This window comes from Gallus gallus, chromosome 5 (assembly GCF_016699485.2).
Source record: "Gallus gallus isolate bGalGal1 chromosome 5, bGalGal1.mat.broiler.GRCg7b, whole genome shotgun sequence".
Classification (NCBI taxonomy): domain Eukaryota; kingdom Metazoa; phylum Chordata; class Aves; order Galliformes; family Phasianidae; genus Gallus; species Gallus gallus.
The window spans coordinates 42,626,530-42,639,729 of record NC_052536.1 but is presented as its reverse complement, the minus strand read 5'-3'; the positions used below and the strand labels follow the sequence as shown (position 1 = coordinate 42,639,729).

Below are 13,200 nucleotides of genomic sequence, written 5' to 3'. Positions count from 1 at the left end.
GACACAAGTATACAAAGTAGGTACTTGAGAATAAAAAAAAATGTTTTTAAAGTGTTAATACAGTTAGATATTTATAGGATATTTTGCAGGAGTTGCTACAACTGATTTAGCTCTCTTGCTGGATCTTTTAATTCTGTTTTCTAATAACACTTCAATACCAGAATGAAGGGCCAAATTCTGCTAATGTGTGCAAACAGAGTCTGACTTCTGTGCAAATGTGTGGTACACAAGGGCAATCATGACTCATATTAAAAAAATAGAGAGCTTCTCTGTAAAGTGTGTGTGGTGTATATATGAATTCCTGTGTTTGTTTTGGACGTGAATGGGAAAGAATGAATCAAAATTATCCAAATTCTGACTAACTTGGAAATTCTGAAACAGTGCTTCAGTATTTTCTAGAACTTTGTTCTGAAGTCCAAAGGATCACCTCTTGCTTGAAGAAAACGCATGAAAATGGTTTTAATTCAGTGAGGTCGTTTATTAAATGTTTGTTTACATATGTAAACAGTGTTTTGAATATAAGACCAAGTGCAACCATAAACAGTCTTGCATGTGTATGTATTGGTAAGCATATTGACCAGCAGATAAAAGTTGGGTCAAGTAATGACAGAGGAGTCTCTAACATAATTGTGTTTATGCCTCGTGTCAAATTTTTACAAAATATTGGCTAATGCTTAAAGAAATAAAACAAGAAGTGCTGACCATTGAAATGTTAATGGCTGCCTCTTTGGATGAAGTTTTGCTTAACCTTAGGAAAGGGAGAGAAATTATCTCAGAGGAATGCATATAAAAGCCTTCAGTGTGTTATGTTATTGATTTAAAATACGACTTTCTTGAAAAACAAAATTGACTCCATCTAAAACTTGTATTAATTTTAAACGTGCTGAAATAATAATTCAGATACACAGAAGGACAGAGCGTTCTAAAAACCAGCAACTGCCTTAGGTGTAATTACTGTGGTGTTTTTTTTCTGAAGGAAAATAGCAGTGTGCTCTGGTGTAAGACTTACTCTCCATCTTGCTTATTACACTGAGCGACACAAAATTAATTAAGATTTTTCCATGAAAGCCTGGGTGGCAGTTAGGTAACTCTGCCCCTGGTTTCTCTAGTGTTTAATAAAGTTAGGCCAGAATTTGGATGTAACACTTGGTTGTATTCTTTCACCGTCACAATACCTGTGAGTTGTGATAAGGTATTACACTAATTTTATACAAATTTTAACAGATTTTCGTTAGTTCTGAAGCAACTATGTTAGTTTATTGTTTTGTGTTTTTAGACTTCTTTGACATTGTAAAGTGATCAGAATTTCAGAATCCAGTAATTGGCAATGTAATACTTCCTTTAATGTTGGTGCTTTATAAGGTGAGAGTCAGAAGCAGGTATGCGAGTTTATCCTTCTCGGAGTCTTGAACAGAGGTGGGAAAAGTGGCACAATTTACAGAAGAAGAAAAAGGTACCTGTCTGTGTTTCCTGGTTATATTTACCAATGGCTGACCTGTTTCGGCAAGAGATTAAAATATGTCTTGATGGAACATAACATCTTCTATGTGCTGTAAAAGTATTGCTCTTTATCTTGTAGATTAGCCAGTTTAATTCTGTGTAATGTTCTGATAAGTGAAATCTGCCTCCTCCGTCAGAGGAAATCCCATTTATTCAAGATATTTGAAGTGGGTAAAAATGCGTACCACCATTCTTGCAGTGGTTTAATCTGAATTAGAATGTTAGATTACCTTGCAAAATACTGGTTTTTAAAACTACGATTTTTAAATTTCTTATCCCTGCAATATTGATTTAAGCTGTAATTGGCAACTGCTTTGTTTAAACAGCATTTGTCAGAATGATATCGATGCAGTCAGGAGAAAATCATTGCGGGGGATGTGGCAGTAGGCAGTGTTGGAGAAAAAATGTTTACTGTGTGAAAGAAATAGTTAAGCTTGGCTTCTTCCTGAATTCTTTCAGGTACCTTGCTAAATCCTCCCTACGGGTAGCTGCAGTTGAAAACCTTGTCGGTGCTAAAACATAAATAGTCAAGAAAGCCAAAGTGCCCTGAAGTGAGTAGCTTCAAGTGGGGAAAAAAAGGGGGGGCTCCTCAGCCCTCCTCCTTGTTCTGCAAGCACTAGTGGATGTCAGGGGCTGCAGCTTTCTGTTCAGTGGCAGATACATGGCAAGACTTAGAGGTTTTTTTTTCCACCACTTCCAGGAAATCTTGTGTCTTGTACCCTGGCCAGTCCAGGCTGCTCCAAAACTAGCCCAGGTTTCTCCACTAGAGACTGGAAAGATTTGGGGGGGGGGGGGGGGGGATGTCTGCAGTGATAAGAAGGAAGTTTCTGGAGAATTTTTGGTGCCTTTCGTCTCCTTCTGAAGTTTTTGATTCTGGACGTAGAGTAAAGCCCTCACTTGGTATCTGGCAGTTGTGCATAGTACAAGATTACTGAGCCGGTTTTGAAAGCAGTTTATTTGAACAGTTGTATTCTGTTGGCAGGGGCTGTTTTGTATCCAAGTATAAGATAAAGTGAGGCTCAGTGGAGTCCCTGAGCTAACTGGGATTTTCTTAGTCTGGCTGCAAAGCTTGTGTCGAGGCAGTGTTTTCAGCATTCTCTTAGGATGAGACAGTGTTTTCAGCATTCGCTTCAAGAAAGCCTTATGGTGTGCTGTATTCATACATACCAATGTAAAGACAGAAAAACACCCACAGAAGTTTTGGGTTGGTTTTTTTTTCTTTATCTGTGGATCTATAAAGAATAATTTTGTAAAAGACGGCAGTAATAATGTTGTCTCAAAATCCTAGGAAGTAAAACATTTTCTGATGTGTTATACTGCTGAGAACAGGAAGGCACAATCTAGTTTGGGGATGCAGAACAGCTGCTTTTAAGAGAGAATATTACATACTTGATATCTGACATATGCATTTGTCAGATTCCTTTTCTAGATGGGCTAAATTGTGACCAAAGTAGACCCTGAGGTTCTTTATTAAACATGTTCTTCTGTGTGTAGTGCTAGTCAGAATAACTGGTATGTATAAACTTTGTTTGAAGTAGAGCCAAACAAAGTGGAATTATGTTAGGGATGAGACAGGCTCGTTTTAAGAAAAATAAAATTAAATACGGCTGCTAATTATAGCCAACTAATATCACACAGTACAGGGTAGGACTGCATCACTGATTCAGTTTCAAAGGAAATCTGAGGATGGAAATTTGATGCCTCTTTGGGAAACCTCTTCCAGTGTTTGACTAGTCTCATTGTACATTTTTTCTCCTAATCTGACTTGAGTTCCCCACATTGCAGCTCGTGCTCACTATTTCTCATTCCTGCAGTGGTTCTCGCTGGAAGCCTCCCTTAGAAGAATAATTTAGCTTTGTCTTTCCTATATCCTGCCATTAGGTAACAGAAAACAACAGTAAGATTTTACATGTGTCCCTTCTTAAGGCTGAGAACCCCGCTTCTCAGACTGTCACAGGACATCATGCAAGGAGATATAATAGTGATGTAGTTTTGTGGCATACATAACCTGACAAAGCTCCTCTGCTTAGCTGCTGAGGGTCCACTGACTGCAGGTGCCAGTGTGGGTGCTACCTCTCTCTCCCACAGACCTATGGGCCTTGTTGGCTGTAAGATTATATGGGGCTTTTCTTTGAATTCTTCTACTTTTGTATGAAAATACTTAACGTTTCTGTCTGTAGTGGCAGGAAGCAGCAAGGTAGAAAGCAACTGCAGAAGGTCCTTTCATTTATCTTTGACTTTCTTCAAAGGGATTGGATGATGAATAAGTCACTAAAATAAATGAACCTCAAGATAGTGTTAATCTTAACAGCTTAACATATTTTAGGAGTTATGTCATTACATTCTTTTTAGAATTGGGTGCTGTCCTGTGCTACTAATAATAAAAACTTTCATAGTGAATAAAATGGATTCTGTTTTAATCAGTGAAAACATTCCAGGGCACATAAACTACTCTGAAAATTCACAGGGTCAGATTCTGCCCTTGAAGTCAAGTGAAAGGACTGCATAGAAGTCAGAAGGTGGGTTTTGGCCCATAGCATTTACCTTGGCTTGTTTTAGTTACTTTTGATAATCCAGTTTGAAGGAGATTTTAAGGCAAAATAACATGACAGAAAAAGATTAATAAAGTATATTCTGGATTCTAGAGAATATTTTAAACTATAGAAGCATTTTCCTTGGTCTTGTGCCAGTAATATCTTGGTTCTGTGCATGGGTAAGGAAAAGTGGTCTGTGTTGTATGGAAATGGACCAGCACAAGTAATCATCGTGGCTTAAAATAGGTTGTACGTTCAGTTTATCCTTCAGGTTGTAGAATCAGGAGTATCAGCATCTGGAGAGTACAGCACAGTGGTGCTGTTACCAGACATTTCAGTTCATTCTCTCCTTGCTGTTACAAATCTCTGTGTGTTTGAAGCTTATGTACACCAAACTGCAGTTGAAACTTATTCAAAGTGTTGCTTATAAATGTTGGTCTGGTTTCCAGGAGCGTTTATGTGATGTCTTCTCCAGGAGTCTTTCAGCTTTGATGGTATGCTTCCTCAGGCCTTGTTACCTGTAGCTTTTGGAGTCTGCTAGACCTCTGCTCGTGTCCAGGAGCTGCTGTTGATGTTCCAGGCTGTGCTCTCAGCCTGCGTGGTGTGGTTAGCCATGGGCTGGCCATCTGGGCCAGCAATTTGGTGCACTTGAATTGAGAAATTAAGAATACAGCTTTTTTTTTTATAGTTTCTGTGTTCAGAACCATTTTTTTTCTCCTTGAAACTAGAAGTGTTTGACTGTTTAAATTTCATGCTTTATTTTTACAGTTTTGAAGTGAAGAGCACACAGTGCCTACCTGAGAATCTTATTGTTTTTGTCTATGAACAGTTCTAATTTAATTTAGTGTTTGTAGTATAGCCTGTGTTTTTTATCAACTGGAACTAGAGTTGTGTTAGAACTTGCAGAACGATAAATGGACAGCCTTTGTTCTAGCATGTTCTGTCTTCTGCATACTGATTCTGCAATTACCTGGATTGATCACATTAACTTAGTTTGCTTTTAAGCATTGAGAAAACAAAAATCACTTAAAATGCACTGATCCTAATTTAGAGATGGGTAAAGAAGTACATTTTGCCAGTGGATTTAAGAAGTATTTGCTGAATGTGAAAGGAACGTTATTAATAGGAACCTTATTAGGAAAGGAACCTTAAAAATAGCTCTAATTTCACAGTTATTGCTGGCGACAATGGTTTTGTGGAATAGATGATACTATGAACGTAATGCTATTTCTTGACTTTTGCATCCAAAATTACTTAACGCTCTGTGCTGGTACAGAGAATTGACTTCAGTGCTGTCCCTGCAGTATGATATGGAACCATGCTGTGGTTGCATGGATGTATCAAAGTTGTAAGGAATGGAGTGAATGCCATGATACTGGATCCTTCATCTCATTTAGGTTATAAATTAAAAAGATAGATTTCTGTGTCATTTTTCAGACATGTTTATTTTCACAGGAAATTACTAAAACATGGCTTCAGTACTACCAGCTCTCATTCCCCAGTACATTTTAAATTTGTACTCCAAAGCATCAAAAAGATCGTTTCTGAGAAAATAATAAATATTTTCCTTGAAAAGTAGACAGTTTTTCCAAGTTTAATTCAGGAAAATTATTGAAAAGAACATATTATGATAAATATTCCTTTATTTTGTAAAATGCCTTCCTTAATAGCTTTATTTTGTACAATGTAAGAAGATAATGATGTAAAGAAAAGTGCTGGATTAAAGGTGTTGGTATTTCTACCATTTCAACATATAATGATGTATGTGTAGAAAAGACTTGGAGAATTTCCATATGAATGTCCTCATCGTAGTTGGTGCTTCATTGCATTCCCTTATCTACCTCCCACAATAAGAAAATGTAATTATGATTTCTAGTTTTTCTGTGATAATGACGTTATTATTTTCCAGTACATGTCTGCTTGATAATTCTGAACTGAATGAAATAATTGCTGCAGGAGAAGAGAAGATTTTAATCAGTTTAAATGTACTGGAAAGATTTAAATTTGAATGAGTGGCTCTGCAGTGTTACTCAGTAGAACTATATTAACTATATTTTGGAGTCAGAAAAATAGTCCAACTTCTTTTCAGAGCAGATCATGTCTAATCAAAATTAGGTTTGTGTTACTCAAAATGTTGTTCAGTCAAATGCCAGGGATGGGCGTCTCTCAGATGCTTTGGGCAGTCTCTTCCACTGCATGTGGTATTTTGCTGCTCATTTTCTTGCTCAGTGGAATAAACCATACATGCACTTCAGTGAGGTAATTTTCGACCATTTTTCCTATGCCCTTTTGTCCTTCAGCATCCTGTGTGAGTCTGCCCACTGGTTCCTCAGGCAAGCCGTACTCTGCTGTCCTGCAGTCCGATTCTGTTTGTATTTCTCACTTCCCTTAATTTTCTTGTTATGCTTAAATACATTGCCCCAACTGAGTCAAATAACTAGATTTGGTAGCCCTTATATACGTGAATTGTTTATCTGGATGTAATACTTGGGTGTGATATTAAAAGATTATGTCCCTCCAGTTCTCTGGCTTCTCAATAATCTGTAGCCTTAGGATCTTAAGTCTTTCATTTCTAGGTAGCAAGACTTTCATGCAATATATTTTATCTAATATGGCAATATTAAATTTGTTTCATCATTTCTTTCAGATAACATATTTCAGTCTGTGGTATTACAACAAGCAGAATCAGCGCAGATGGGTAGATTTGGACAAGCCTCTGAAAAAGCAGCTGGACAAATATGCCTTGGAACCAACAGTGTATTTTGGAGTAGTGTTCTATGTGCCTACTGTTTCTCAACTTCAGCAGGAGATTACCAGGTAAGCTTTATAAATTTGTCTATAATTTTACTTTTAGCATCCTGAAACATATAGCTCGTGTGTAAATTGTCTGCTTTACCCTTCTCAGTCTTTATGGAAATAGAAATTATTAGTTTAGGCAACATTTATGTTCAAACGATGTATTTATTTCCCTTTTGAATGTTTTAAATAGTTTATAAACTAAGCAAAGAATTAATGTTTCAGTGATCTTAGGAATCTGCTCAAACCTGCTTTGATATACTGTGGCTTTTTCCTTTCATTTTTTTTACGGGCCTTGGTTTGGTCCCACTTATTTTTGATTTTTTTATGTAAGAATATTATCTGGCGTAATATGGCATAGTGCTTTTTTGTAATAGGGTCCAGGAAAAGTCTGAACGATATTTATGAAGCCTCACTAAATTTTAACAGTTCAGAGAAGGAAGAGATCTGACTTTTAACTTCCAATTATCAAAATATTTACATTACTTTTTTTTTATCTCTCAATTGCAGCACATGCTTCTATGTTTTCAGTATTAAAGCTTTACTTTGTAACAGTGAACATACAATATGAGGAAGTCAGTAATTTTTTAATTGGTCTCATAGAAAACAAGTGTGGTTGTTAGCTAAGGTAGGGTGTGACCTGGATGGCTGAATGGGGTCAGAAGAATTCAAGTAGTGGTTCAGACTGTGGACCACAGTCCATAGTTACAGCTTATAGGGTTTGCATGTTCAAGAGATGATCCAGGAAAAGATCAGTTTAATGGGAAAAAAAAAGGTGAGAACAGAATGTATTTGGGAATTGTAGTGCAGAAATGAAAGCAACTGTCGTGACTGAAGGGATATGCGTAGTGGATTTACTGGAAGGGAATGCAGTAATGCTGCAGCGGTGTACTGAATGGTACACTGCTGGATGGCACACTAGTGGAGATAATAGGAATATTAAGGAAGAAAGGCAAAAAAAAAAAATAATGAGGCTACGGATATAGATTGAAATTGTGGAAATTCTGTGTCTTTCAGTGGAATCAGAATTTGATTCTGCAGTAGATAAATGAAAGCTGAAGGAAGAGTTAATAAGGACCATAAACTGGTGGATCTGAATGAGTGTCCTCCCCACATGCTAGTGAATGGAGGGAGGAAGTGCAGTCTCTTGAGAATAAAAAGCCTTTGTTAACTTTTCCTTGTTTACTTTTTTTTTTCTTCACATAGGTATCAGTATTATTTGCAATTAAAGAAAGATATCTTGGAGGGCAACATTCCTTGCACACTAGAACAAGCAATACATTTGGCTGGTTTGGCTGTTCAAGGTAAGTAAGACAATTATGCTAATGTTGCATTGGAAGTTTGTTGAGATATTTTGTGTTGCATGCTTTCTGTTTATTGCTCATGGACCCCTCTTCTTGCTGTAATAAAACTGTTAGAGGTAGTTGCTTTCCAGTGTAAATTTTATTTCTGTGAAGAACTTTTTTTTTTTCAGTTGACAGCCCTACATATATAATGAAGGTCCAATTCAGAAGGTTATGAAAGGTGGAAGGCTTGCTCCTTAGAATTTCATCACCCAGTGTATTGGCTAGGGAGATGAGGTGGGGAGAGCGAAATGGACAGACAGTGGTATCAGTGACCCAGTACCTACTGGTATTTCAGTGCAGTCCTCTGAGGTGTACGTAGGTATCTAGACACCTGAATACCTTTGGAGGCAAGTTGTCTGCTTGTGTCAGCAGAGCTTTCATCTGTTTCTCGTACTGAAAACTCTTTATTCTGACATCGTCACATGAGAAAGGGGCATACTTTAATAATAAGCAGATTTGAATGTACAGTAGTACTAGTATCTCCACCTCTTCTCCCAAATATCATAACACCAAAGATTACTTCAAGTTAGGAATTTTTAATGGTCTGTGTACTATGTTAAGATCTTTCCTGAAAACCCATTTCTGAGGTGCATATGTGAAAATGGTTACTTTGCTTTTCCTAATTAGTGTTTTCCTAGTTAGTGTTATTGTGTCTTGTGTTCCCTGCTAACATGCTTGTTTGATCTTAAATCTCTCAAGTCAACAGTTTTTTAATGCAATAGCTTTCTTTATTGTGTCTGTGTACTGCTTCTCTGTGGATGTCACTCCGGTCCATCTAACAGCAGTTGTAAAGCTGCATATCACTACCAGTGCATACAACCACAAGAATTTTTTCTTTTTTTGCTTTGTCTTTTTTTAATTGTGTAACAACTACATCACATTAAAGATGATAATAATGTTTTTCTGAGAATATAGTTATCAGTGGTGTAGATGAATAATGTTAGTGTTTACATAACAGTGTATCTGTTTAATCTAAGCCAGAATTTAATGGTCTTCAGCTGGCAAAATCTTGCTTTGTTATTTTCATATCTTTAAACAGTATAAAAGTTTCTCTGGTCTGTAAGTTGTTTATAGATATCTTTCAGTATAATCCTCTTTCCAGATGGAAAATATTTATCCTTGTAGCTTTCACATTCCTTTCTCAGTCTTTTATATGAGAACTACATGTGTTGATAACATGATGAAAAAAAGAACGTAGAAAAAGTGCAGGTTCTAAATTAATGCACTCCGATGACTGAAGTAGCTTATAGAAGGTAGGTCAGTTAATTTTAGCTAGTGAACTAACAGAAGAAGTTGTTTGCTGTTTTGAGTGAGCTGATTTCAAGAACGATTTGTGTTTGAAATACTTACAATAGGCTGCTTCTAAGCACTGCTTTATCTCAAGTACTTTGTTGGTCTAGTGTGTCACAGGTTCTTCCCTTTAATCATGAATAACTTGCATAGTAACTTGTAATGCATAATAAATACTTGATTCCTAAAAGTCTCTACAGTTATACTATTGGAGGTTAGAATCTGTGGTAACGTAAATAATATGTGTACTTGGAGATTATGTTTCCGTGGTTTGGAGTGGCCATTCTGGGCAGGCTGATGTTTCTTAGAATAGTTTATCTTGTGAGATTATACGTATGTTTTCTGATTTAGGCTATTTTATTTCTTTGAACTGTTGGCTTTTTCTTTCCTAGAAAAAAAAAAAGACACAAATTCTTCTTGATGCTTTTTGGTGTGACATGAAATCAGTTTTTATTAAGTCCCCTCTGAGCATATCTTTGAGTCAGGGAAGTTAAGGCACCTGATTTCCACTTTCTAGATGTCTTCATGCAGCAATCTGTGAACAGAAGCTGCAGAGTCCAAGGTGCTCTGTCTGCTCAGAATCCAGCAGTGAGAACAGTTTGTCAGCTCTGTGCTGACAGTGTAGTTGTCTCTGATATGTACTTGTAGACGAAGGAGTAAAGAAGACAGAGCCACACTCTTTTCAGTGGCACTCAGGGACAGAATAAGAGGCAATTGGCATGAGTTGAGATGCAAGAAATCTTACAGATTTTTTTCTTGCCAGAGAGGTGAAACACTGGAACAGATTGCCCAGAAATCTGTATTCAGAACATGACTGGGGAAGGCCCTGTGATGATCTGCTGTAGCTGACCTGCTTGGGCAGGAGGGAACATTAGTCTCCAGAGGCCCCTTCTGTCCTTAACTGTGTTTAAAAACCATGCAAAAGAAAACCTAAGGAACTTGGAGCAGAGTTCTGCTTGTTTCTGTCGTTTCTTCTCCTCTCCTATCCACGAGGAATCTTACCAATTTTTCTGAACAAGATAAAAGCATGGAATCTGTTTTTATTTTTCTGTTCATAAACATTACTGGTTAGTGTGTTCCGCTGTTTTAGATCATAGTTCAGCAAGATGAAGATTTGCAATTTGGGGATCCTTCTGCAATTAATGTGATATCGAGTAATTTTGTTATAAATGTTTGAATGCAACTTCTATTTTTTAGCTGATTTTGGAGACTATGATCAATATGAATCTCAGGAGTTCCTACAAAGATTTGCTTTGTTTCCGGTGGTAAGTAATTTCTTTAAGTTCTTTTTTTGTATTATCGATCACAAGCAAACTGTGTTGCAAGTAGCTCTTCAGTGTACTGAAGTCAAACATGAGACTGATAAATATAAATCATTATTAAAGATCATATGATTTATCCAGCTTACATTACAGCTCCCAAGATTGTCAAATTGAGTCAAGGTTTTCTGAGACTGTGGTGAGATATTACACAGAAACAAAGATATTGCAGTTATATTGCATTTAAAAGATGATGAGGATAGAGACAAGAAAGCAAGTAAAACCACTTCGAAACAGTGTTTGTACTTTCTGGTTTTGTTCATGTTATCCAGAATCTAAGCTCCAAAATTAGAGTGGAGGGTTGATTTCTCTGTGTGAAGACACTACAGCCATTTTGTTTCATAGAATGTTTGTAGTTCATTTTGTAAATGCTATCTTACCTTAAGGGTTGGCTACAAGAAGAAAAAATATTGGAAGAAGCGACACAGAAGGTTGCCTTACTACATCAGAAATACAGGTAACATTTCTAAAACTCCTTGTTGAACAATTTTGATGTGACTGCTTCAGTAAGTCAGGGAGTTGAGAATCTCAGAAGGCAGTTGAACTAATTTAATCTCCCATTTAAATGATTTTTTTCACTGATATGGCTGTGTTTTGTTGTTGTTGAGTTTTTTGTCTTTTCCTAAATGAAAAGAAAACTGGACTAATGACTGTTAAAGTAAACAAGAGGATTTTTCTAGAAGATTAATATATGGTACAGCAGTAAATAGTGCAGTTTCATCTGAAACTTGTTTACAACATGAAATTGTGGCCTCAGTAACGATGTTTCTCAATAAACAATACTGGCAAATACTGCAGGCAATTGAAATGTAAACATGGTCACTGTGCCAGAATGCTTCTGATCTAAGTAAAAGGCTGCTAAATGTGCTGGTCTGAGACAGAGGAAGGTTACTTTCTGTTGTCACTTCATTAGCAAAATGTATTTGTGACCATGATACTAATACTTATGTGGATTGGCTTTTTTTTGTATTACTTCAGAGGAAAGGCTTTGAAATTTCAAATTGATTTAGCTTTGAAATGTTTTCATAACAAGATGGAATGTATAAGGTTCAGTGAGAAAGACTAATCTGCATGACATTAGGACAAAGAGAAGGAATAAAAAAAGTATGATTGAGAAGTTATTGAGAGGCATAAGAATGAACATGATAAAATTTTTCAGGTAGACATAATTCCTTCTGTGAGGTCAACTGAAGTATTTAGGGAAATACAAGATTCTTTAAGCCCTGTAATGCTACTGTAAGTTAGTGAAAAAACTGTTTTTGCCAGCAGGTTTCATTAAAAACAAACAAACAAAAAATATAAAACCATACTACCTTTAACTACAAATTTTATCTTGCTGAAGTTTTCAAACCATTACAATTAAAACTCTGTTTAGAAAATAACTCTCTTTCCTGATATGTGAAGCATCAAATTTGATGTAGTTCCTTGTATACTAAATTTGTATACTGCAACAGGAGAAATTCAGGTCTTGAACATGCGTGCTGGAATACTTCTTATGATAAAGTGAGAAAAAAAGGTGACAGTGATGGATTGAAGAGGGATGTAATGATTTTCTGCCATCAGCAGAGACAATAATTTTAACTGGTCTTTGTTGCCATTTCTGGTGGAGATAACTAAGATAAAGAAGTAACCAGAATCGCAGCGTAAAGGCTGAGACAAGTTTTCAGACCTTGATGCAGATGGAAACAGCATGTTTTGATGAGTGCCTGATAGTCTTGGTGGTGTTCTTGTTTAATTTAATGGTCATTCAGAGTAAAACAAATATATTTTTATTGTTGACTATATTAGCTGATCACTGTTATCACTGTTTTCTTTTCTAGAGGCCTTACTCCTCCTGATGCAGAAATGTTATATATGCAAGAAGTGGAGAGAATGGAGGGCTATGGTGAAGAGACCTATCCTGCAAAGGTAAATGGGGCTTTAATTTTTGTCTCAGTTGCTTTTCTTCCCTATGTAAAAATAGCTGCTTCCTGTCAAGAATAAAAGCAAATAAAACTTAATATCCTCAAAACAAAACGCATATTACTCCTTCTCTCTCCTCAGAATTCTAAAACTAGTTGTTTCTCACACAGCTTTGCTTTCTAAGAATTTTTCTGTATATAATTTTTTATGACTTCTTCCAGGACAGCCAAGGAAGTGACATATTCATTGGAGCATGTCTTGATGGTATTTTTGTGAAACACAAAAATAGCCGGCCTCCTGTTGTATTTAGGTTAGTATTGTTCTGTATTAAAATATTTTTATAATATCCTATACATAATATTTAGCGTATATATCTCACTAGCATGAAAGACTCTTAGATATGGTGTGTGCTTATTTGTTTCATAAACCTGGACATTATATTCTAGCCCTTATGCTAAATAAATACTGAATTTTGAGAGAATCATAGAATGGTTTGTGTTGAGAGGGACCTTA

At 36.4% G+C, this 13,200-nt stretch overlaps 1 protein-coding gene across 3 annotated transcripts in view; it reads left to right on the top strand.

Annotated features, from left to right (window-relative positions):
* PTPN21 (protein tyrosine phosphatase non-receptor type 21) overlaps positions 1-13,200 on the top strand; it is a 41,902-nt gene that overhangs the window by 6,248 nt on the left and 22,454 nt on the right. For all 3 annotated transcript variants that reach the window (XM_421308.8, XM_015287730.4, XM_025151286.3), the window contains exons 3-8: positions 6,682-6,851; positions 8,037-8,134; positions 10,664-10,731; positions 11,172-11,242; positions 12,606-12,693; positions 12,909-12,997. In XM_421308.8, coding sequence (XP_421308.4) covers positions 6,682-6,851; positions 8,037-8,134; positions 10,664-10,731; positions 11,172-11,242; positions 12,606-12,693; positions 12,909-12,997 — 584 coding nt within the window. The remainder of the gene's footprint in view (positions 1-6,681; positions 6,852-8,036; positions 8,135-10,663; positions 10,732-11,171; positions 11,243-12,605; positions 12,694-12,908; positions 12,998-13,200) is intronic.